This window comes from Gordionus sp. m RMFG-2023, chromosome 5 (assembly GCF_954871325.1).
Source record: "Gordionus sp. m RMFG-2023 chromosome 5, tfGorSpeb1-WG-v2, whole genome shotgun sequence".
In the NCBI taxonomy this organism is placed as follows: Eukaryota; Metazoa; Nematomorpha; class Gordioida; order Chordodea; family Parachordodidae; genus Gordionus; species Gordionus sp. m RMFG-2023.
In genome coordinates this window covers 25,053,682-25,078,198 of record NC_088779.1, presented here as the reverse complement: position 1 = coordinate 25,078,198, position 24,517 = coordinate 25,053,682, and the positions used below count along the sequence as shown (strand labels likewise).

At 26.7% G+C, this 24,517-nt stretch overlaps 2 protein-coding genes across 2 annotated transcripts; one reads left to right on the top strand and one right to left on the bottom strand.

Moving 5' to 3' along the window:
• Positions 1-17,129: 17,129 nt before the first annotated feature.
• LOC135929657 (metaxin-2-like) lies at positions 17,130-22,785 on the top strand. Its single transcript, XM_065466344.1, has 6 exons — positions 17,130-17,236; positions 17,276-17,395; positions 17,434-17,516; positions 17,563-17,814; positions 22,134-22,210; positions 22,270-22,785. The coding sequence occupies exons 1-6, from the start codon at positions 17,161-17,163 to the stop codon at positions 22,595-22,597; spliced, it is 936 nt and encodes a 311-aa protein (XP_065322416.1). The 5' UTR covers positions 17,130-17,160; the 3' UTR covers positions 22,598-22,785.
• Positions 22,719-23,513, bottom strand: LOC135929658 (protein TEX261-like). Its single transcript, XM_065466345.1, has one exon. It carries the CDS (start codon positions 23,471-23,473, stop codon positions 22,787-22,789), a length of 687 nt encoding a protein of 228 aa, XP_065322417.1. The 5' UTR covers positions 23,474-23,513; the 3' UTR covers positions 22,719-22,786.
• Between the last annotated feature and the right edge of the window lie 1,004 nt (positions 23,514-24,517).

Below are 24,517 nucleotides of genomic sequence, written 5' to 3'. Positions count from 1 at the left end.
AACAGTTTGTAAATATTGTAATAACTGGAAATAGGTCATTCCATATCAAATCGACAAATAAACAAGATTTTTGCACGACCATCTCTAAAATGAGCGATACTTGGTATTTTAGTTATCTATATTGTATTAATTTTTAAAAGGGCTCTAACTCAATCGGATCGAATGATGCACGTCTTTAAAATCGAAAATCGGGTAAAGTGTGATTTATTTTTTAAAAAAATACTTAGAGTAACAAATTAGTAGTGTTGTTAAAGAACACAGCCGAGTCTACTTATCTGCCACTTGAGCCTAGTTTTTAGTAAAAAAAACGACTCCAAATCTAAATGACTAAATGAGCGGCTCGCTTACTCGGTTCACTTAGTCGACTCCATATCTTTAAGGAAATTTATAATATTTTATTATATAGCGTTGTTAAACGGCTAAGCCGAGTAGACTCACCTGTAACTCGAGAATTTTATATTAATTGGTCAAAGATGGTATTTTTTATAAAAGAGATTTCAGCTGAAAATCTCATCCATATAAGTGAAATTGATATAATATCACTGCCAGACATAAATTTTAAAAATTGAATATAGTAAAAAATATTTTAAAATTAGGTAGACTAGAATTTGGGGCCAAGTTTTGGGTCGAAAAAATTAACTCACTTATTCGGATCACAGTCGATTCCCGAGCCATCTCTTTAAGGAAATTTATAATATTTTATTAAGATATCATTTCACAGCCATTAAAAATATACATTGAAAAATATCATAAAAAAATAAATTCTTTTATTTCCGATAAAATTAACATTGTTATGAAGGGATTCTTTTAAGTGTTGATATTGCTAGGGATGTTTATTATCTTTGTATTAAATTGTTTATTCAAAAATTATAATATAGATGGCGCTTTGCTTGCAATAATCTTAGTAATTTTTTTTAAAGTATATATTAGAATCTATTCTTGTTCAATCCAGCCAAATTTTAATTGGCTAAACTAGGTTGGAATCTGAGCTTTGCATGAAACCCATTTTCTTTCAGGATTCGAGATCATTAGATTTTTTTTTAAAAAAAAAAATTCTTTATTAACAGATTTTTTTATATAATTAAGCGCAGCAGATATTGTAATATATTTCTTTTATTTCCTTGATATGTTGGTACCCACAATGTAAACAGCGCACCATTCCGGATACATTATAAAATGAGTTGATTTCTAACAGGTTACAAAATAAAACATGCTATCAGTAAATTTTACATGTATAAAAGGAACAATATAATTTAGAAGATGAAGAATTAATATCTGGCCAGGTACTTGGGAAATACATGCTGTGTTTCTTTTGAGTCTAAATAAACTTAAATAAAAAATATATAATCATATGCAGAGAACTTAAAAATTAACAACATCTCAAATCAAGATAATCTGCTTTTTGTGAATATCAAAGTATTCATAACGTGATTTATGATTATTTTTACATGTTTTTATTAAATATATATTATATTCGAATGTATTTTTAAATATAATGCCATCTATATTATATTATTTATTTTAATCAGAGGCCTGGAGACCCTTCCCTAAGCCCGGCTGTATTTTTTTTTTTAAATATACCCAGGCCGGGCCTAAAAATTTTTTTAAATACCCGGACTGGGCCTTATATTTTAAAATCATATATTTTAAATTAGTATTATTAGCTTTAATAATAAATATATTTCTTAAAAATCCGGGCCGGGCCTGAAAATATCAAACCTGAGCCAGGCCAGAAAATTTTTTTTAAAAAATAAGGCTGAGCCGTAAATTTTTTTAAAAAAAAATCTGGGTCAGGTTGTTCAAATGGTACCTCTTAGCAGGTCTCTGATAAAAATTTTAATAAAGTCAAAAAAGGCCATGGATTTAATTGATTAATTAGTTAAATATAATGGTAATAAACTTTCCATGCTAATATCTTTGTTTATACAGGAATAAAAAGGCACTTAGAATTTTATAAAAAAAATTTCGATATATACTAGTAGTATTTTAAGGGCTATAATTAACATATTTAAATCGAAGATTTATAGTAAGAATTTTTTATTATTTTAAGATTAAAAAAAGACTATTTTTGTACTTTATATTATTTATATGTTTTAAATTAAAAAAAAATATATAGTTTATATAATTATATTTTTTCCAAATCAGAAAAACCGAAAAAAACCGTTATAAATTATAATGTAGAGCGTGATTAATTAACTCCCCTTATCACATACCTCTGAGTTAAGTAATAACTATGATAGATTAACTCCCCCTTTGATAAATAGTGTTAAGGAGGGAGTTGATTAGTAACATAGATATTAATTACAATGTAAATTGTAATTGATAGGGAGAGTTATATGATCATGCAGTTTTTTTAATATTGCTGAAATTCTTATAAATTTAATTTTTGATATTAAATTTAATTTTCGAATTTAAATTTTGATCGAATTTTAATTTTATTTATCTATTTTGTGAAATTAGACATCCTTTTCAAAAAGTAACTTGTTCACGTAAAAAGTAAAATATTTTATTATTTTAATATAAAAATATTAAATAGTGAATCTCGATATTATCAATGATATTTATAATTACCTAAAATGCAAAACCTACTCAAACTCCTATGTCCGCGATCATGGCTTAAAAAGACCTTAGAGTCAAATGTGCCAAGTTTTTCTTAGAGAATGACAAATTATACCATCACCTACATAATGCTGAAGTTATCTCACTCTTTAGCCAAAAACAAAAACTTTTAATCTCATTCCATGGAGGATGTGAGACAAATCTCACAGAAATGTCATTATCAGGTCACTTTGGAATCACAAGACATATGATAAACTAGTTGAAAGGTATATTTACACTATTTATATCATAATTTTATAAACTGGTTTAAGTATTATTTCTAAATTTTTATGAATATTACTGATAAATTCCACAATTTATAAGCTAGGATACAGTACTCAATATAAAATTCTCTTTCAATTAATAGAATATTGTTTTAAAATATTGCTTAAATTTAGCCTGATATCACCCAAAAAGCTTGCAACACTTTTAAAATGTACTTTAACATAATCAGGTAGTAAATATTGCTCTTATAAGCTACGATACAGTACTCAATATAAAATTCTCTTTCAATTAATAGAATATTGTTTTAAAATATAGCTTAAATTTAGCCTGATATCACCCAAAAAGCTTGCAACACTTTTAAATGTACTTTAACATAATCAGGTAGTAAATATTGCTATTATAAGCTAGGATACAGTACTCAATATAAAATTCCCTTTCAATTAATAGAATATTGTTTTAAAATATTTCCTAAATTTAGCCTGATATCACCCAAAAAGCTTGCAACACTTTTAAAATGTACTTTAACATAATCAGGTAGTAAATATTGCTCTTATAAGCTACGATACAGTACTCAATATAAAATTCTCTTTCAATTAATAGAATATTGTTTTAAAATATAGCTTAAATTTAGCCTGATATCACCCAAAAAGCTTGCAACACTTTTAAATGTACTTTAACATAATCAGGTAGTAAATATTGCTATTATAAGCTAGGATACAGTACTCAATATAAAATTCCCTTTCAATTAATAGAATATTGTTTTAAAATATTTCCTAAATTTAGCCTGATATCACCCAAAAAGCTTGCAACACTTTTAAAATGTTAACATAATCAGGTAGTAAATATTGCTCGGTTTTAACCTGATATGACCCAAAAAGCTTGCACCACTTTTAGAAAGAATTTATAACTTTAAAAACTTATACATCAAGCAGTACCAATATACTCAGCTCTTTCAATTTATAGGAAAAATTTTTTAAATTTAACCTTTAACAAATTTCTTTTAACATGCTTAAAACTTTAAAAAACAATATAGCATATCAATTATGTCTTTTAGATATTGGTGGCAAGGAATGCGGCAAGATGTCATTGACTTTGTAAAATCATGCGACCTATGTCAAAGATACAATTCCCGATTTGACAAAACAAGTTTGGAAATGCAGTCTATTCCTATTCCATCTAAGGTATGGACACAAATAGGTGTAGACCTATGTTCATTGCCAGAGAGCATTGATGGGGCTGTTGTTGTTGATTATTTTTCAAAATATATCGAAGCACAGCCTATAAAGGATAAGACAGCCCATTCAGTGACCCTCTTTTTATACTCACTGTTATGCAGGTGTGGCATGATGAAATTTTTATAATATAATGATATTTATAGGTCCAAATTAATGATCAGGGACGCGAGTTTGTAAACCAAGTGAGCAATGAATATCACAAACTCGTGGGAACCCTGCAGAGAGTGACAAGTGCCTACCATCCTCAAGCTAATGGCATGGTAGAGCGAGCCAAACTCTTCAAAATTCCCTTTTGAAGTGTACAAAAGGCAATCAGAAAGATTGGCCTGGAGTTCTACCTGGTATTGTATTTGCCTACACATGAATCCTCAAAATTTACGCCATATGAGATGATGTATGGCAGGAAAGCTTTACTGCCCTGTGAGGTATGATATATATATCATTATTTGTATAAAATTATTATACATAATAAATTTTTATTATTTAAGGATGATAGAGAACCAGAAACAGATCTTAACGATCTTTCTGATACAGATTATGACTGCAATTTCCAAAGAAGGGCAGACAATATGAAAGGCATATTCAAGACTGCAACAAAAAATATTATAAAGGCTCAGCTTAAGCAGCAACGAGATTATAAAACTCGTAATGCTGCTAAGAATGCATTTTATCACATAAATGATAAAGTGCTTTGGAATAATCGTCGGGCTGACAGGAAAGGAGGGAAAATGTTGCAGCCTTGGGTAGGTCCTTATACAATTGTTAAAATTGTTAATAGTAAATTTATTATTTTTTAACAAAATATTTATACATATTTAGGCAATGTAGAATTATCCTCTTCAATAGGAAAAATTTTACATACTAAGGCTAATATAAGTAATTTAAAGCACTATATAGAGGGTAACAAAGGTATTATTTTTTAAAAATATGAATATAACTTTTTTTAATGGTAAAGATACAGTCAAAAAAATTGCACATTGTGAAACTATAGAGGGTGTTCAAGATCAAGGTAATATCAGTTTATTCATAAAATAATATTGAACAAATAATTAAGTTTGTAGGCTTCTTAAAACTATAGTTGGAGAAGGAGAAGGTAAACAAATGCATTTGGAAAAAAGGAAAATATTTTTTTAATTATTATATTTTCATTAGAAGAAGCACTATTTGAAGAAATGTCCTGTGGAATAAAAGTTTCAGGAGAAAGTTTTATTTTTTAGAAATTGGAAAAATTTTATTTTTGATAAATCTAAAATTCTAGGGTTGGAATTTAGAAAGGAGGATACTAAAATAAAACGTGTTAAGAGAAAGGGTATAATATATAAAATTATTAAATATATTTTTTTGGATACAGATACTTTTGGTGAAGATCCAATAATAGCTATCAAAAGTATAGTGAGAGAGGAAGGATATATAGTGTACAAGATCAGGGTAGTAATATTTTTTAAAAATATGTTATTATTTAATTATCAAATTTAGATGACCAAATTATTGTGGAAGCAATAATACCAAAGAAAATTGGTGAACTTTTTCTGCCTACAACAAGGAACTGGAAGTTATATCACTCTAAACGGTTCAATTTCAAAGTAATTGGACGTTATCCCAAGATAAAATGTGGTATATTAAAAGAGATTTTCACAACCGATCATATTGTGGGTGATGGGAACTGTTTTTTTAGGTTAGAATCTATATATAATATTTAATTATTTACCATGTTTATAGGTGTATAAGTCAAGAGATATCAAATAGCCAGGAAAATTATAATTACCTTAGGGAGGAATGCATTCTTTTTATGAGGAGCGAAGATTTCAAATTGGAAATGGGAAAATTTATAGGATATCCTGTAGAGAAATACCTAGTAAACAGAAATGTTATGGCAAACGGTGTCTGGGCAACAGAGGTAGAAATATTATCTATGGCCGCATTGTTACAGACAAATATATTATTCTATACCCAATATAAGCGGGCTTATTATTCGCCCATGAAATTTTTTACTAATATTAAAATATTTAAAGAAAATATTTATTTATGCAATGTAAATAACAATCATTTTGTTAGAATTATATCAATGTGATTATCTATTCTAATATTTTTATTCCATTATATTTATTGCAATTTAGTTGAAAGATGATAATCAGTAAGTATCTTTTTGTTAAATGTTATTGTACTCTTATTAATAGTTATTTTTATAAAAAGTACAATAGTTTGCATCCTTTTTATAAGTTGAATTCTATTCAATTGCAAATTTAAATTATATTTATTGCATTTTATATTTTTTTATATTAATTCCAATTTAGTTGAAAGATGATAATTGGTAAGTATCTTTTTGTTAAATGTCATTGTACTCTATATTTTTATTAATAGTTATTTTTATAAAAAGTACAATCAGCGTCTACATGACAGGATTTTCACTGGGTGCAAACCCCCTTCAAAAACCTTTGCCTACCCCCCTAAAAAATCGCCGCCTTCGGCGGTGGTGTCTCTTTATCATTACTTTCACTTATTTATTTATTGATACTCTTTTCAAAGAATTTATAAAGGATAACTTAAATTAATTTATCTCTACCACCAACTATCAATATTTTGTGAATATAAAAAATTTATTTTTTAGATAATAAATTCAATTAAAACCTCCATTATTTACAATGAATTAATTATTATGGCATTGAGCTTGCTAAAATATCTAAACCTTTTAAATTACATTTAAAAGGATAGTTTATTTCGAAAACAATGTGCATGATTGTTTGCAATATATAGATTTGGTCGATGAATTGTATTATAATAATACTATAATAAAAGTATTCATTTTTACAGCAATAAATTTTGTCCTATTTCATCTCAAAATTTAATAGATAAACCCCAAAAAAATTTATCCTACCCCCATTAGAGCAGCTTACCCCCTACCCCCTCAAAAAAATAGGAAGCAAACTGTTCCTACCCCTCCCGCTCATGTAGACGCTGAGTACAATAGTTTGACATCCTTTTTATAAGTTGAAATCTATTCAATTGCAAATTTTAATTATATTTATTGCATTTTATATTTTTTTTTAATACTTCATCTTTTTCTTAAATGTTATTCAATTGCGAAGTTATACAATATATTTATTGCATTTTATATTTTTATTAATAGTTTTTTTTATAAAAAAACAATAGTTAGCCATCTTTTTGATGAGTTAAGTCCTATTCAATTGCTAATTTATATTATATAGCTTTTTATATTTTTTATTAATAGATATTGTTGAAGTTATTAAAAAAAAAGATATATTTTTTTTATGTTATGATTTGAATATTTAAATGATAGATGAATATTTAAGTTATCTGTAATGAACTTACATTTTTTTAAAATTTTGCATAAACAAATTTTTTTTATTTGAACATAAAAACCCATGATTATTAACGAACGTCTATGTACGAATAATATTATAGATTATTGTTATTTTGCATAGAAAATGTTTTGTTTTTGCATAGCAAATTTTTTATATATAAACTCGCAATTTTTTATAAAATACAATCGATCGGATATTGGAAAATAAATAACTTGTAATCTTTTAAAGGGTATTATTAAAATTATAGTGAATATAATCTTACAATTATTTATATCGAAAACATCAAAATTCGACATTGGTCCGAAGAGTATAAATACTTAGGGACCTCAGATTTTTTCAGTCTAGCATATAGACGATACAATAAAATTTAGAAGAAGTAAATAGTGATTACAAGTCAATTCGTGTATATATCAGCGTAATTAAGGTAAAAAAAATTATATTCATGATATATTTATTTTACTTTTTATTTATAATATTAATAATTGTTTTATATTTAATTAATTTTGGTAGGATTTTTAAATTATTTTTAATTAGATTTTTATTAAGCACGTTATAATGTATATTAATCAGATGAGTATTTGGAATTTAGTTTTAGAAAATATAATTTTAATAGTTTTTGTGATTATTTTTGTTTTTACTTTAGGTGTAATCATAGGGAGAAGTACAGCTTATATTAAGTTAGAGATTATTGAATTAGAAAAGGTTAAGAATATATTGAGAGATGTAGAGAAGAAGATAAATATAGATAATTTAAGTCGGACAGATAATTATAGACAAATAATTTGTTTTAGTTGCGGTCAGCCGGGTCACATGTCGCGACAATGTGATTTAACGAAAGATTTAAAGTGCGCGAGATGTGGCAAGAATGGCCATGTAGCTATTAGATGCAGATTAGACAATGTGATATTAAGATGTAATACGTGTGGTCAAGATGGACACACACAAGAGAGATGTAAGAAATGACTAGTAGAAAGAAAGGTGAATTTTAATGATAATTTGAATGATAATGTTAAGGATAATTTGATTGATAATTTATAATTTTAATGATAATTGAATGATAATTGAATGATAATTTTAAGGATAATTTTATTGATAATTTTAATTATAATTTGAATGATAATTTTAATGATAATTTTAGGGATAATTTTATTTATAAGTTTAAGGATAATTTTATTGATAATTTTATTGATAATTCTAATGAAGATTTTAATGATAATTTATATGATAATTTTAGGGATGATTTTATTGATAATTTGAAGGATAATTTTAGTGATAATTTTGATGATAATTTGAATGATAATGTTAAGGATAATGTTATTGTTAATTTTAATGAGAATTCGAATGATAATTTTAATGATAATTTAGTTAATGATAAATCAAGTATTAATAGAAGTAGAAATAAAATGAGAGACATAACGATAGAGAGGAGAAATTTTGATATATATAAGTCGAAAGATGCAACGTTAGTAGACGTACGAAGAGTTGAATTAGAGGATTTTTTAATGAAAAATAGATGCCCGAGAATAAGAATAAAGATTGAGGAAGCTGAAATATGTTTTTTATTAGATACAGGAGCAGAAATTAGTTTGATGAGTATAAAGGATTTTAATAAATTTTGGCCAGGAAAAGAGTTTGTGATAAAAAAAATAAGAGCCAAACAATTAGATGGCAGCGTAGTGATAATTTTAGGTTATTACAGAACAAGATTACCTGGAATTAATAGAGGTATAACTTTATGGATAAATACTTTGAATATTGAGCCAATTTTAGGTTGGGGAGATATAAAAATATTGGATCCGGTCTGTATTGAAAATATCTTGAGAATGAATGATGAAAATAAGGAAACGATAGAGAGTGATTTCGATAAACTTAAGTTGCCTAATATAGTAGATAAACAAGATATAGTTCTCGATAAACTTATAAATCGAACTCCAGAGTTTTTAATTGAATATAGAGACAAGGAGAATAAGAGTTCAAGAGATATAAAGTCTTTAGAGGTAACACCCGTCGAAATCAACAAACAGATAATTAATAAGACAGTAGAACAGGAAGATATTATCGAAAATAAATACAGCCATGAAATAAGTATGATTATAGATCAATACGTGGAGGTTTTTAAAGAAGAGTTAGGGACGCTAAAAGATGTTGAAGTAAATATTAAATTATTAGAGAATTACCAGCCTAAATTTTGTGGAGCAAGGAGATTGCCTTTTTCTTGGTTAAAGGAAGTCGATAAGGAATTGAATAAATGGTTAGAGGAAGGCATAATACGACCTATAGTGCATAGCGAGTGGGCGACACCGTTAGTCCCCATTAGAAAGGCAGATAATAGTTTAAGATTATGCATAGATTATAGAGTTTCGTTAAATCCATGGATTAGCACGGTTAGTTATATATTACCGAGAATAGAACAATTATTAGCAAATCTAGAAGGAGCAACATTTTTTTCGAAGATTGATTTTTCTAACGCTTATTTACAAATTAAAGTAAACGAAAACACGAGTAAGATGTTGACAATTACGACGCATAGAGGATTATTTGCATTTTATCGCTTACCATTTGGTTTGAAAGTTTCGGCTGCGATATTTCAGAGAACTATGACTTCGTTATTTCAAGGGTTAAAAGGAATTATGTATTATTTAGATGATGTTTTAATATCAGGTAGAACCGAAGAAGAACATAATGCTAGATTAATTAAGGTGTTAGATATAATATTAGCGAATGGTTTAAAAGCTAATATAAAGAAAAGCGTTTTCGGAGTGAGAGAAATAAAGTACTTAGGACATTTTATAAAGGGAAACGTAATTACTCCTATGGCCAAAAATATAGACAAGATAGTAAACATGAGAGCGCCAAATAATAAGTCTGAATTACAGTCATTTTTAGGAGCTACAAATTATTACCATCGTTTTATTCAAGATTTTGCGGAAATTGCTACACCATTATATAGTCTATTAAAGAAAAATAAAAGGTTCGAGTGGGGAACAGCACAGGAAGAAAGTTTTAAAAGATTGAAGATAAAGTTGGTAGAGAAACCTATGTTGATGTGCTTTAATGAGGAGTTAGATATTGTTTTAGCAGTGGACGCATCTAATGAAGGTATAGGAGGAGCTTTATTACAGGTAGTTGATGAAGTAGAAAGACCGATTTTATTTGTGTCTAGACAGTTTAATAAGGCTGAAAGAAATTATTCAACTATAGAAAGGGAAGCCTTAGCAGTCAGGTTTGGTTTGACCAAATGTAGAGAGTATTTGTTAGGCCGGAGATTTGTATTATATACAGACCACAAACCGCTGGTAGGGCTTTTTAAAAGAGATAATAATGAGTTGATGATGTCTCCAAGGTTACAGAAATGGTTGATGTTGTTAGGGAATTTTGATTTCGAAATAAGATTCAGAGCAGGCAAACAAAATTGTTTACCAGATATATTATCGAGATTATGGGATAAGGACTTAGAGGAGGACAAGGAAATAGAGCCAATGATAAATATTTTAGAATATAGTGTAGAAGATGAACTAAATTTTAATGTGGTAAGAGCTTTAAGGATAGACACAAGAGAAAGACCGATAACTTTAGAGCTTGTAGACAAGATTTCTCAGCAGGATGAAGAATTAATGAGAATTAGAGCCTGTTTGAAGGGAGATAAAGAATGGGAAGATAGAGACCAGGTCTTTAAGAACAGTAGAGGTGAATTGAATATAGAAGACAATTGTTTAATGAGAGGATATCGTTTAGTGATACCAAGTAGGTTAAGGAAGGACATGTTAGCAGCCGTACATACAGGACATCAGGGCATAGAAAGAATGAAGAATAAAGCGAGGGAATACATTTGGTGGCCCAGAATGAATAATGAAATTGAAGAATTATCTAAGAGTTGTGAAACATGTAATAAGTGTGCGAATGTACCTGCAAAAGTTAGGGGAGATAAATGGCCAGAAACAGACGTACCCTGTGAAAGAATACACGTAGATTTTTTAGAATATGAAAGGAAGAAATATTTTATAATGGTAGATGCAGGTTCGAAATGGATAGATTGTCAGCCGGTATCGAGTCTGACGACGAAAGTAGTTTTGAATAAGGTAAGAGACTTCGTAAGTAAATATGGATTAATGAAGACCTTAGTATCAGATGGTGGTCCAGCATTGATAAGCAGAGATTTTGACAAATTTTGTGATAGATGGAAGATTAAGCATTTATTAGCACCACCACATTACCCGAGAAGTAATGGACAAGCGGAGAGAATGGTAGCGCTAGTTAAGAGTTGGTTAAAAAAGGAAAAATATGGAGAAGGAAAATGGTGGTTATTACTATTAGCGTACAACAATACCAAGAGAAGCAAAGGATACTCACCAGCAGAGATATTTTTAGGTAGAAAAACCAGAACTGAATTAGATTTTCTGAAAGAAAGAATAGAACAGAAAGAAGTTATAATTAATGACAGATTTAAGATCGGAAACCTAGTTTGGATACTACTTTTTGATGGCTCAGTTAAATGGGGGAAAGGTATAGTGAAGAAGAATATAGGGAGCAAGAAGGTAGAAGTAGAAATTGAAGGAAGAATAGGAGTAGTTTCGAGGCATATTAAGCAATTAAGACCTAGGTGTCTAGATTAGTGATAAATGGCGTTGTAAATCGATTAAATTACTGAAATGTTGAGAATGCTGATAGACATATTGATTTGTTTTGAACAAGTCTGCTAGAATTATGAGAATCAGAATGTAGAAAATGCTGATAGACATAATTGATTTGTTTTGAACAAGTCTGCGAGAATTATGAGAATCAGAATATAGAGAATGCTGATAGACATAATCGATTTGTTTTTAACAAGTCTGCGAGGATTATGAGAATCAGAATGTAGAGAATGCTGATAGGCATAATTAAATTGCTCCTATAACAAATCTGCGAGAATGACGATAATCAGAATGTTACATATCAAGTACACTAGAAGGTATGAACAAGTTGATAAAAAAGAATGAGAGAGGCATAGGTAATACGAGAATGATTAAGAGTATTGAGAATTAGGAAGCGGTTGAATTATAAGAGATAAATACATGATAAATATAGTATATTTTCAGCTTTAGTCCGTGATAGATGGCGTCATACGTGCGAGTGGGAAACTATATTTTGAAGATCGAAATTAGAATGGTTGACGGATCCGCTGAATCGAGAAGATGGATCGATGCCGCCAGAGAGGAGGCTCAGATCAGGTATGGAGAGATGACGGCAGATAGACCCACAAGCAGATCGTATAATCGTAGAAGGGAACGGGAGTGGGGATCCCGAAGAAGAATGGCTTGCTGGTTTTGTGGAGGGGATCATATTTTACGGAGATGTCCCACTATTAGCACCAACAATCAAATGTTAGCGGTACAGGAGGACGAACCTGTGGTAGGACAAGGGAACAGTGTATGAGGGGTAGAATTAAGTAGAAGTGCGAAGGTGTTGAAGTTATTTAAAAAAAGATATATTTTTTTTATGTTATGATTTGAATATTTAAATGATAGATGAATATTTAAGTTATCTGTAATGAACTTACATTTTTTAAAAATTTTGCATAAACAAATTTTTTTTATTTGAACATAAAAACCCATGATTATTAACGAACGTCTATGTACGAATAATATTATAGATTATTGTTATTTTGCATAGAAAATGTTTTGTTTTTGCATAGCAAATTTTTTATATATAAACTCGCAATTTTTTATAAAATACAATCAATCGGATATTGGAAAATAAATAACTTGTAATCTTTTAAAGGGTATTATTAAAATTATAGTGAATATAATCTTACAATTATTTATATCGAAAACATCAAAATTCGACAGATATTTTTATAAAAAGTACGATATTGAATCATTTGATGAATGATATGTAATTTATGTTTAAATATGAATAAATTAACCTACCATGTGTATCAGTGGCGTATCCAGGATTTTCTTATGGGGGGGGGGATATTTTGGGGGCTTCGCCCCCAAATCCCCCTTATCTGGCCTTTGGCCAGCTTTCCCCGGCCTTCGGCCGGGTCTTATGTTTTAGCTATTCCATTAAATTATTCTTAATTTAATAATAGTTATATTTATATTTGTAACTATTATTTACTAATTTGTGCTAATGGATATTACAAGCCTATTTTTTATTATTTTTAGTTAGGTATATTATATTTAATAAAGTTTTTTAAATGTAAAGTTGAAATAAAGTTTTTTAAATGTAAAGTAGAAATAAAGTTTAATGTCATTTTTTTTATAAAATTTGCTTTAAAAACTAGCCTCAGCTTAAATTGTCATACAATATAAGTATAATATAATTTTTATTGAAAATACTAATAGTAGTGTGTATAAAATATTAATGTTGTTAAACATCACGTTTTGGGCCGATTTTTAACGGGTAACTCAATATTTTCGCCAGAAAAATATTAACTAAGCCTCGAAATTTCAATACTATATGTCTAGACCTTTGCTTCATCTATGAGCAAAATTTTCAGGCTTGCATAATATTTTTCTGGATAAATAACTGAGTTAGCCGTTTTTAAAAATCGGCTCAAAACGAGGCGTTTAACAAAACTATAAAATATTGACTAGAAAATAATTTTAAAAAAAAGTTTTTTTAAACTTCTTATCAAATACAGTATTATACAAAATTTTTTATTAAATACTATAATTATAATGTGATTTTTAATTTTCGTGGGAATGTTGCCAATTCATCAAGAATTTTGTTTGTCGTTGGAACCAAATCTCTGTGGATATTTAACAGAGCTAACCCATTTAGCCGAGATTCGGAAGTAGTACTTCATAAATATGTTTTCAACCTTCTTAAGTTGGAAAGTCCGTTCATTCGTACATGTTATAATAGGCAAACATGGTAGAATATAAAACAACTTCAAAATATTAGAAATTTAAGCCAAGGTTTCTTTACACCGATTGAGCGCATCAATAGCATGCTCAGGTAAAATAGCTAAACGTAGTAAATATTTATATCACAATTCTAATTCACTGATTAAATTTATTTCAGTATCAATATCATAGGAATAAAATTTTGCTAAATATTTAATTTTACCAATAGTGGCATTAGAAAACGAAGATGGATCTTTGGGTATTAAAACTTGAAGATTGCTAAAGACTTGTTTTTTTATCTAAAAACCGTACTTTTATTTGCGATAAAAAAGTATCTAAGAATGCGATGAAAATGGATATTTTATAATATTCTTCAGTTGAGCCAATATTTATTTTACATCTCAATAATTGCCTAGGTGCTAGACGAGTTTTAATTAGTGTTATGTCAAAAAATTTAGCCTTCGATTCAACGTCTATATAAATATTACGAAAATATTCAACTACATTCATTCTTATTGTATCTACCTGTTCATATCTGAACCAAATCTAAATTTAATTTATGTAAATTTCTACAAAGTAGTGAGCTATAGGAAAATAATTTATTGATGCAACTAGCAGCAATGATAAACTCTGATTGATCAATTGAATTCAATAATGATATCGCTTCTGACGACACATTACTTTTTTTCATGCTCAGCCTTATTTAACTTTTGTATTTCGATTTCTTCTGTTCTACAAAATCGAAGTAAAAATATAATATTTGAAAAATTATAGATATTTATTAATAATTAATATTAAAAATACTAATTAATTCTAACTTATTAATATTTTTGGATTTAATAAAATTATTATATATAATAATAAACTAAATTACCATTTGATTTCAATCTCTTTGACTTGAAATTTTTCCATTTTATTAATATTTTTGAATAATGTTAATGTACTCACAAGGAACGGAAATTTTTGGGAAATTGTTATTCAAATATTTGTAAAATTTTGATTGGGGGGGGGGAAAGGGGGTGGAGGGTAAAATTTTTATTAGCTTAAAATGATATTTATGAAAACAGTCAAATTTGCAATGGGGAGGGGGGGGAATTTCCCCCTTTCCCCCCCCATTGGTTACGCGCCTGATGTGTATATAGATTTCAATCAAACTTTTTAAAATTAAGCAATGACGTTTTCGACGTTAAATTATTTATAGGTATATCCAGTGGCGTAGCCAGGATTTTATCATGGGGGGGGGGGGGGTTTAAAAATTTTTTTTGGGGGGCTACACTTAATTGCTTATATTTTTGGATTTGTTAAAATTGTTTTATATTTTCATATAACAAAATTTTAGGCTATTTTATATATTTTACATTCCTTTATTTAATCATATATATATTTTTATTAATTAAAATATTTTCAAAATGTTGATATTTTATATAATACAGATTTTAATATTAAAAATTATAATGTATAAAGACTCTATTTTAAAAAAAGTAATTTTTTATAATTAAATAAAATGTGTGTAATTCTTATGCAAATAATGGTATTTAAAAAAATATGATGATATTATCATATAAAAAATACTTTTTTTTACAAAAAAAAAGTTGATTATATATTAAAACTAATAAAATCTTATTGCTATTTTTTGATTTGAATTTACAAAGAGAGATCTACTCTTCTCAGAGATTTTGCTAATTCATCTAGAATCAAATTTTTATCTAAAATAATCTCCTTGTTAATATTCAATAGGGCTAATCCATTTAAACGTTTTTCACCGGTTGTGTTTCTTAAATAGGTTTTTAACCTTTTTAAAGTTGAAAAAGACCTTTCATTAATGCAGGTACTAATTTGCAAGGTAGTTAAAATTTATAATGTTTTGATATTAGGCAGGGAATCTAAAATGCAAATACACATGGAAAGGGCCTACAGAGCATTTTTTGTCTCAAAGAATACCCTATTCTGTCAAGATTTTTATACCAAAATTCGATATCACAAAGTAATTTATCATAAGAACCTACTAAATCATCAGCATAAAACTCTGAGATTTTTTTAATATCCTCTCGTGTTTCAAGTGTAATCAACAGTTTAGACTCAACCGGCAAAAGAAAATAAAAGCTTTAAAAATATAATTATGACTAATAAATCTTTCTTTTAATTGAAATAAAAATGTATCAATAAGGGGAATAAAAATGTTTATTTTATAAAATTTCCTAAAATTGTAAGAAAGTGTAAAATATAATAAAAAAGACTATTTAAATAAAATGTTACTGCATGGGCATTCGTTTATATGGGCGTTAATTATTTAAATTTAAAATAAATAGTTATAATCCATTTTTCAAAATTTGTGTTAATTCATTTGTCTAAATTGGTGCTAATTTTTAAAAAGAGCGGTGCGTTGGCAGCCAAAGTACTAGCTAAAGACGTTTCTTAACAGCAATTAATTATTATTTATCATTTCTTCAGCAGAAAGATAAAATATTAAATTTTATCGATAATATTTCTATATAGAATTAATATTTTTATATTATGTTAGATAATATTTTTTATAATATATTCATATAATAAATGTACTATGATAACTTCTAATATTTTTTTAATTTAAAATTGGGATATTAAGTTATCAGATCAGTTATTCTCATTTTATTATTTTTAGATTTTATATTTATTTTATTTTCTTCGCTAAATTTATAAAAATATATATGAAAACATATAAAAAACAACATTTTAAAAAATGTACACTGTTTAAGAATATGCATATAAATTAGGATGATTAAATTATATAAATTAATAAAGCTATATTAACTAAACCATTTTTAGTTAGTTTTCAAACAATTACATCTTTCATGTCTATCAAATTATGACATAATGTTAATTTAATAGCAATATACCTTTTTTTTAAATATTGGTAAAATGTTACAATGTTACCATGCCTTGATTACCTTATTTTAGAATGTGAAGTTAATGCCCATAATATTAGATTTCTATTATCAAATGCTTTCCAAAAAAGATATTATATACCTCTATCAACATTTAGAAAGTTTTTAAAAATTTTTATTATTACATAAAAAATAACTAGAAAGTCAAATACTTACCAATGAATATGCACATTCTTTAGCTAGTCAAGCATATTTACATATGCGAAATATTCCATTTATGCTCAAAATGAAAGAAAATGTTGAATTTATGACTGAACAAGGTATATAAACAAACCTTATTAATTCATTAATATTAAAGGTGAGGTTCCATTGCTAAGATATAATGAAAACATGATTATTACTGGTTTTGAACATATAGTGAAATTTGTGAATTCTAAATATGTAAAAAATTATATATCTAACATTTTTTTCTAAGAATGTATTATAGCTTGAAAATGATTTAAAACTATGTGATATAAATTATGAGAAATTGGCATTTATGAAATATATAGATCACACATTTACATTGGCTGAGATATACATTTTATGGAAAGATGAGGATGTTTACTCAAGATTTACAGCATTAAGATATGGATTTCCCTATTCTTTTCCATTAAATAAAATAATGACCTACAGCAAAAAAAGATCATTATTTAAATATTTAAAAGCTCATGACTGGTTTGATTTGAATTTAAAACAAGTAAATATTTAAGCATTATTTTGTATTATTATTGTACATTTGATATTGCAAACAGTTACTTATTCAAAGAAAAATTAGAAGGCTCATTTTTTTTATTAGCCTTTTAGTTTGTCAAAAATAAATTAATTTTTACAAAAAGTGTTTTATTATTATATTATTAAACTTACATTTTAATATCTTATACTCTGCACTTATATATTAATATTTATAAAAATCTGTAAATTGGTAGTAAAAGCATTTAATTTGTACCAGAGACCTGGAGATGTAATATTTACAAGACTAGGCCCGAATTTTTTTTCAAAAATTTTTTATGGCCTGGTCTAGCTCGGGTTTTATATTTTAAGGCCTGCTCGGCTTTTTTTTTTTAAAAATTTTCGGGCCAGGCCTGGGTATATTTTAAAAAATTAAAAATGGTGTGGCCCTAATCAAAGGCCATAAAAATGTTTTCTGCACTACATTTTAATTTTAAATAAATTATATATTAAATTTTGGTCTGGAGCTTTGTAGGGTATCTAGTTGACTATTGCTTAACTCAAGACATAGCTTTGCCAAGTTTAAGGCAAATTTTTATGGCCTAAATTTGAGATCAAAGCCAATTTTTTGGCCAGCTTTAACCTTGAGGTCAAGCCTTGATGCTCCAAATCTTAGGCTTAAGCATGAAAGTTTAGGCTGATTATTTTTTGTCTTGAACCATGAGATTTAGCATTTAAAAATTTAAATCTCCAAGTTAAGCTAAAATATGAATAGGATCCTCAAGGTTTAAGATGTAGCCAACTAATTTCCCTTCACTAAGCTCATTATATGGGTACTCTCTAATAGATTTTTCAAATAGATTAATTAGTAATTTTATCTAATTGTAAAACTCCTGAGTAGACACCTCATGTTCTAACTGATGACTGTTTAAATTTGATTTTGGAAAATTATTTTAAAATTAATTTACTTATTATCATCATTTTCATCTGCAATACTCTCTTCCTCAAACATGGTCTCAGCTGATCTCTTATTTTTAAATTCCATTTCTGAAAGTTAGTTTTCTTCTGATAACACTTATTTACACCCTTAAAATTTTATATCTTGATAAGCTTTTATTTGTGTTTTTTATTTTTATGTTAATCCTTAAAACCTTTTATTATATTTATATCTTATTTTATTTATTATAATATAATTATTACATTATATAATACTATATAGTCATTGGAGATTGACTATTATGCATGGGGTTAATAATCAATATAAATTTTTATTAATAAAGATATGAAATAAACAATTGCCTCTTTTATAATCTGGTTATCCAATTTGGTTATCAAATTCTCACAATTTTGCCTTCTTGTTGTGGTCCATTTTCTAGCCTCTTGATATTATTTGCATTGTCAATTTGGGCCTTGCTAAATCCAAAAAATTTTGAAGCTTTCCTCAGAATTAAAGAGGATGAAATTTCGTTTTCAAACAAAGCATTCTTTAGACATATTTAAAAAAAGTATCAAATCACTGAATATATTAAAAACTAACTATCCTTACAAGCTTTGATGGTTAAAAATCGTATGTTGAGGAGAACTTTTTTATATAGTATGATTATTAATAATCTCACAAAAACAGCAGCATTTTTTCCCTTACACTCACTAATTGCGTAATCTAATGCCATATCAGAGTAAAATATTATATTAAAAAATAATTAAATTATTGTTTTATAGTCATTTTTTTTATAATTTACTTTCAATCATTTTCTAAAGGTTGTCATTAGTTGAATAATGTATTATTTGTATTTAAAAAGAGTCCAATATTTTTTTTACTATTCATATTTGTACAAATTTCACTATTTATATTCAATTCAAACAAATATATTTCGGTTTTTTTTAAATACATACAATATTATTGGTATTCTTTTTATTGCACATCTAAATTTAAACAAAATAAATTACTATAATTACACTGTGTGACAAGAAAAATGGGAGAAGAAAATAAAAACAAGTTTTGGTGCAGAATTTGACGCTAAGTTCGAATCCGTTTTCCAAATTTTCCCTACACGTCAAGTTTTAAAAATATTACCGTATAAAGACAACTTTTCGAAATCTCAAAAATGGTAAAATTTAGGTCTTTATACGGATATATTTTAAAAAGTATCTAATAAAAATCCCTGAAAATTGGTGATAGTGTTAAACTTATATTTCTTTATAAATTTAATAATTTTTTATCGATTGGTTTTTGAGAAAAATGGTAAAGAATTTCGTTTTGGGGGTCTTAAGTTTTTAATTTTAATTACTATCAAAATTATTAACTTTAGAAGATAAATTTTATATAATTTTGCTTCAAATATGCTCAAGATTATATATTAATTCTAATTATGTTTCAAAAGTACTCTATGCCATGAAAATTTAACCAAAATCTATAAATTAAAAAAGTCGGTACAGATATTTTCGAACTTTTTAATTTGTACACTTTTATTGAATTTTCTCTGCATAAAGCATTTTTAAAGCAAAATTAAGGTATTATTTATCTTTTTTAGTTGTATTTAGTAATATTTTATGCATTTATGATAAGTTTATACCTCAGATATCTGTACCCACTTTTTTAATTTGTACTATTTTTGAAGCAAAATTCATTTGAAATACAATAATTGGTAATTTTTTCATATTTCTTATTAATATTTATCTTTTTTAGATGTATTTAAGAATATTTGTTTTTTTAATCAATTTATATCAAAATATATGATTTTCCAATAGAATACCTTGAACCCGTAGTATGGGCAATAAATAATAATGCCAAATAAATGTAAGCTATATTAAAAAAGATTTTATAAATAAAGGTAAATTTAAAAAATATAGGTTGTTTAAAAATTGAGTAAGAATTTTATAAAAAAAATGTATAATAATAATAAGGAAGGTTTGCTGCAAAAATTAAGATATTTTTTTAGTTGTAGGAATCATTAGAACCGAAGTTATAAACCTTCAAAAAGTAAAAATGACCTTTTTGGCCACTTTAACCTAAAATAAATAAAAAACCTGACGTGCTAGAAAAAAAACTGATAGCGGATTTAGAATATGCATAAAAAACTGTCTTAAAACATGTTTATTTTATTTTCTCCCAAAAAATCAAGTCGAAATTTGTCACACAGTGTTATCTAATGATAGGGAAAATGCAATCAATTTATTAAATAAATTAAAATTTATTTAATTTATTGGATGTCAAGCCAATTTTTAAGATTTTCTTATTTTTCCTTCTTTATTGGTCATGCGATTTTTTTGACAACAGATTAGTTCCAATTAAGAAAGCCGTTTTATAATCAACCAATATATTCCTTGATACCATAAATTCATAGTTAGCATGAACTCACTATGAAGTATACAAAATACAATATAAATTTAATAATTTTACATTCATTTTTGTATCTTCGCAATGAATTCGTGTTAATGCAGTGTTAATCACAACACATGGTAGATTACTCGTTTATCAATAGAAATTGCAAAGGATTAAATTTTATTTAAATTTTATATTAATTATCTAAATAATTTGATTCGAATAAACAAATTATTTATATAATTCTTTGAATATTGTAATTATTTGGATAGAGTAATTTTTTATTTGTATTCTAACAAAATAAATAATTTATTGTTGACTCTCAAAATGTAAATAGGAAATGCTAAGTGGGGTATAATAGATAACCCTCACTATAAAACTATTACAATTCTCTATTATTCTTATATATTTACATTAGGCTATGATTTTTTTAAAAAAAATATATTTTTGTGTTTTCAAACAACTACAAAATTAATAAAAACAAAATAGACTTTATATTAAACCATGACCTTTACTGATTTTTTATCCACAAATTTTGGAAAGATAATTTTTTTTTTCTTGTGTAATAACTGTAGTTAGGTAAATGGCTGAATGTTGGCTAATTCAGTTTGAGCTGTTATCTTTATAGAAAAAACCTTATGGCCATAGTGATTGTTTGGCTAAAAATTTTACCCAATTTTTTAGCCGGCTAAAAATATATTGAATACCCAACTATAGTAATAAATTAACTTAAAAAGAAAGAGATTAAAAAATACTAATAATAAAAATGCCACTAAGCACTTAATAAAACAAACAAAAATAGGTGCCCTAGTTAAAAAGAGGAATAGACATAATGGTCTAAAAAGAAATAGTTTTAAAAAGGGCTCTATGTTGTATTTTTTACCCTTCTATTACAGACATTTAATCATAACTGCCCTTTTATAAAATATGTAGAATCACAATTCTATAATTAATTTTTAAAATTTAGGTTCAATTATATATATATACTAATTTTATTTATTTAAATAAAAAAAATATATTTCTAGGTATTAACCCATGTAAAAACTTGCTGTGATAGATTATCTCTAAGACTGGGAGCAAATTCTTTTATTTTTGATAACAGGTATTAGATAATAATTTACAAGTAAAATTTTCATGTATAATTTATGTATTCATTCAAAGACCTACAGAAATCGATGCCTTAATTTATGGTCATATATATGCAATTCTTACACTCTCCCCTCCTATGTTGTACCAAAAGCACAATGAAGGATCATATGAACATCATTCCATATTCGATTCTTTTCAATTCAATTCTCGCACAAATGGGAAATATAACTCAACAAAAACGTCTTCAATTGATTCAGACCAAATTTATATGCCAGAACATCTAAGAAATATAGTTTTAAGTTATGAAAACCTTTTAAAATTATGTTTTAGAATATATCAAACTTATTTTGAAAAATTTAAAATAAATGATAAAAAAAATTCTGATAATTTTTATCAATAGAATTTTTTTAAGCTGTCTATAATTATATAGATAATTATTAATCTAATAATTTATAAATCATGGAATATATTTTATTGAATTATATTATAAATTTTTTTATATACATTTTTTTAAATTCGCATCGATAATAAATATATACATATTGTGTATTATACTATTTTTAAAGTTAGCATAATTCATAAAATAAAATCAGAATTTTTTTGCAAAAGCTTTGTGATCTGGTAGTAATACCTTTTCTTTCATATATTTGAAAACTGATAATATTCCATTTTTGTTGATTTTTTGGTTTAAATAATTTGTTACTACATCAGGTTTTGATATTTTATCATAATTATTTACATTTCCTAAAATAAAGGAATTTGTTTCATCTGATCCTTTTGTTCTATAATATGAATTAATAGCATGTGATGACGTAGTTGGTAGTATATAATCTCCAGCTGATAATGACAACATAAAAACTAGGGGCACTAGCCATTCACAAAATGTGAAAAACGTTAAAACATCAAATAAAGGATAATTTGTGTGAAAAAAAAATGCAAACGCCAAATAATGATTGATTATAACAAAAATGATTGCAACTATAAAGTTTATTGATAAAAAATTTATAAATGGAAACCCTTTTAGAATAAACAGATTATTAATTTGAGATACTATCCCAGCGATTATTAATGTTAAAGGTATATCTTTTTCAAATATCCAAAAACAAATATGAATGAATAAAGTTAAAAATATCAAGTATCTGATTATTTTTGCAGCCAATATAGTGTTTTCTTCTATGAATTCTGCTATGCAATATAGAGTGATAAGTAAGGATAATGCGGCAAATGAAATATACATAAAAAATGTAATCCAATTTAATAAATACCAAAATAACATGTTTAATATTCTTTAAATGAAAAGTTTTGTAAAAAGTATTTCGTTATGTTACAGGTGTTTATCATGAGTGAATGTTATAATAGCCCTTGAATATATATAAAATGTTTAGTGCTAATCCCTAATTATTTAAAAATAATTTAATCGAAAACCAGATAAAAGAGTAAATTTAATCTACTAGAAAAATTTATTTTTGATCATAGTACCAGGAAAATTTCATACCTCTACTTTAACATGTATATTATGAAAAAGACAAATTTAAAAATTATTTTTGGAAAGATTATATTTGTGAAAAAATTGTTTTTATATTGAAATAATATTGAAATTTGACAGAGAACAATATTATACATATAATATATATAAATTCTAAAAGCTTATATCTTGTCTAAAAGTTTTTTTAAAGTATATTTAGATAATTACTTTGCGACAATTATGAGAGACCCTTTTTTAATGTTATATCCGTTATTATTCTCTAAATTTTTATCTTAATACCATATTTTTAGAAAATTAAGCTCAGAATTAATAATATACTAGTACTAGCAGTGGCAAATCCAGGATTTTCTTATGTAGGTAGATGGATAATTATTAGGGGGGTGGGCGAAGCCTCCCAAACTCACCTTAGCTGGCCTTCTTTCGGATCATTTTGAGTTATTATATTATTCGTAATTCAATAATAATTAAATTTCATTAGCTTCTTTCTATTTAGCAAATGGTGTTATTACTAGCTAGGCTTTGTAATTTTTGCTGGGCTCTTCCTACAAATTTTGGGGCATACATGGTGTTTGAAGATTAGTCACAATTGATTAAAATGTGTGTATTTATGATATGTACCTTACCTAATATTTAGTACTACAAGTTTTATTTAATAGCCAATTATACATTCCTACCATTAATCGCCACGACTCTAACGTCTTCGGTTCTCATGCCCTAGCCTTCTTTAAAGAGCTGGGAAAACGGATCTCTGCTAGGATCGAAGATCCCAACGAGGGATTCTACCTATGCCAAAGATTAGCCATAAACATAGTAAAATACAATTATCTCAGCTTT

What these genes read in the sequence shown, in the direction of transcription:
- LOC135929657 (XM_065466344.1), top strand. Translation starts at nt 17,161, where the DNA reads ATGCCCATAATATTAGATTTCTATTATCAAATGCTTTCCAAAAAAGAT. An exon ending in TTGATTTGAATTTAAAACAA is followed by an intron (nt 17,815 to 22,133) that starts GTAAATATTTAA and finishes ATATATTTCTAG; the next exon opens with GTATTAACCCATGTAAAAAC. An exon ending in TCTTTTATTTTTGATAACAG is followed by an intron (nt 22,211 to 22,269) that starts GTATTAGATAAT and finishes ATTCATTCAAAG; the next exon opens with ACCTACAGAAATCGATGCCT.
- LOC135929658 (XM_065466345.1), bottom strand. Translation starts at nt 23,473, where the DNA reads ATGTTATTTTGGTATTTATTAAATTGGATTACATTTTTTATGTATATT.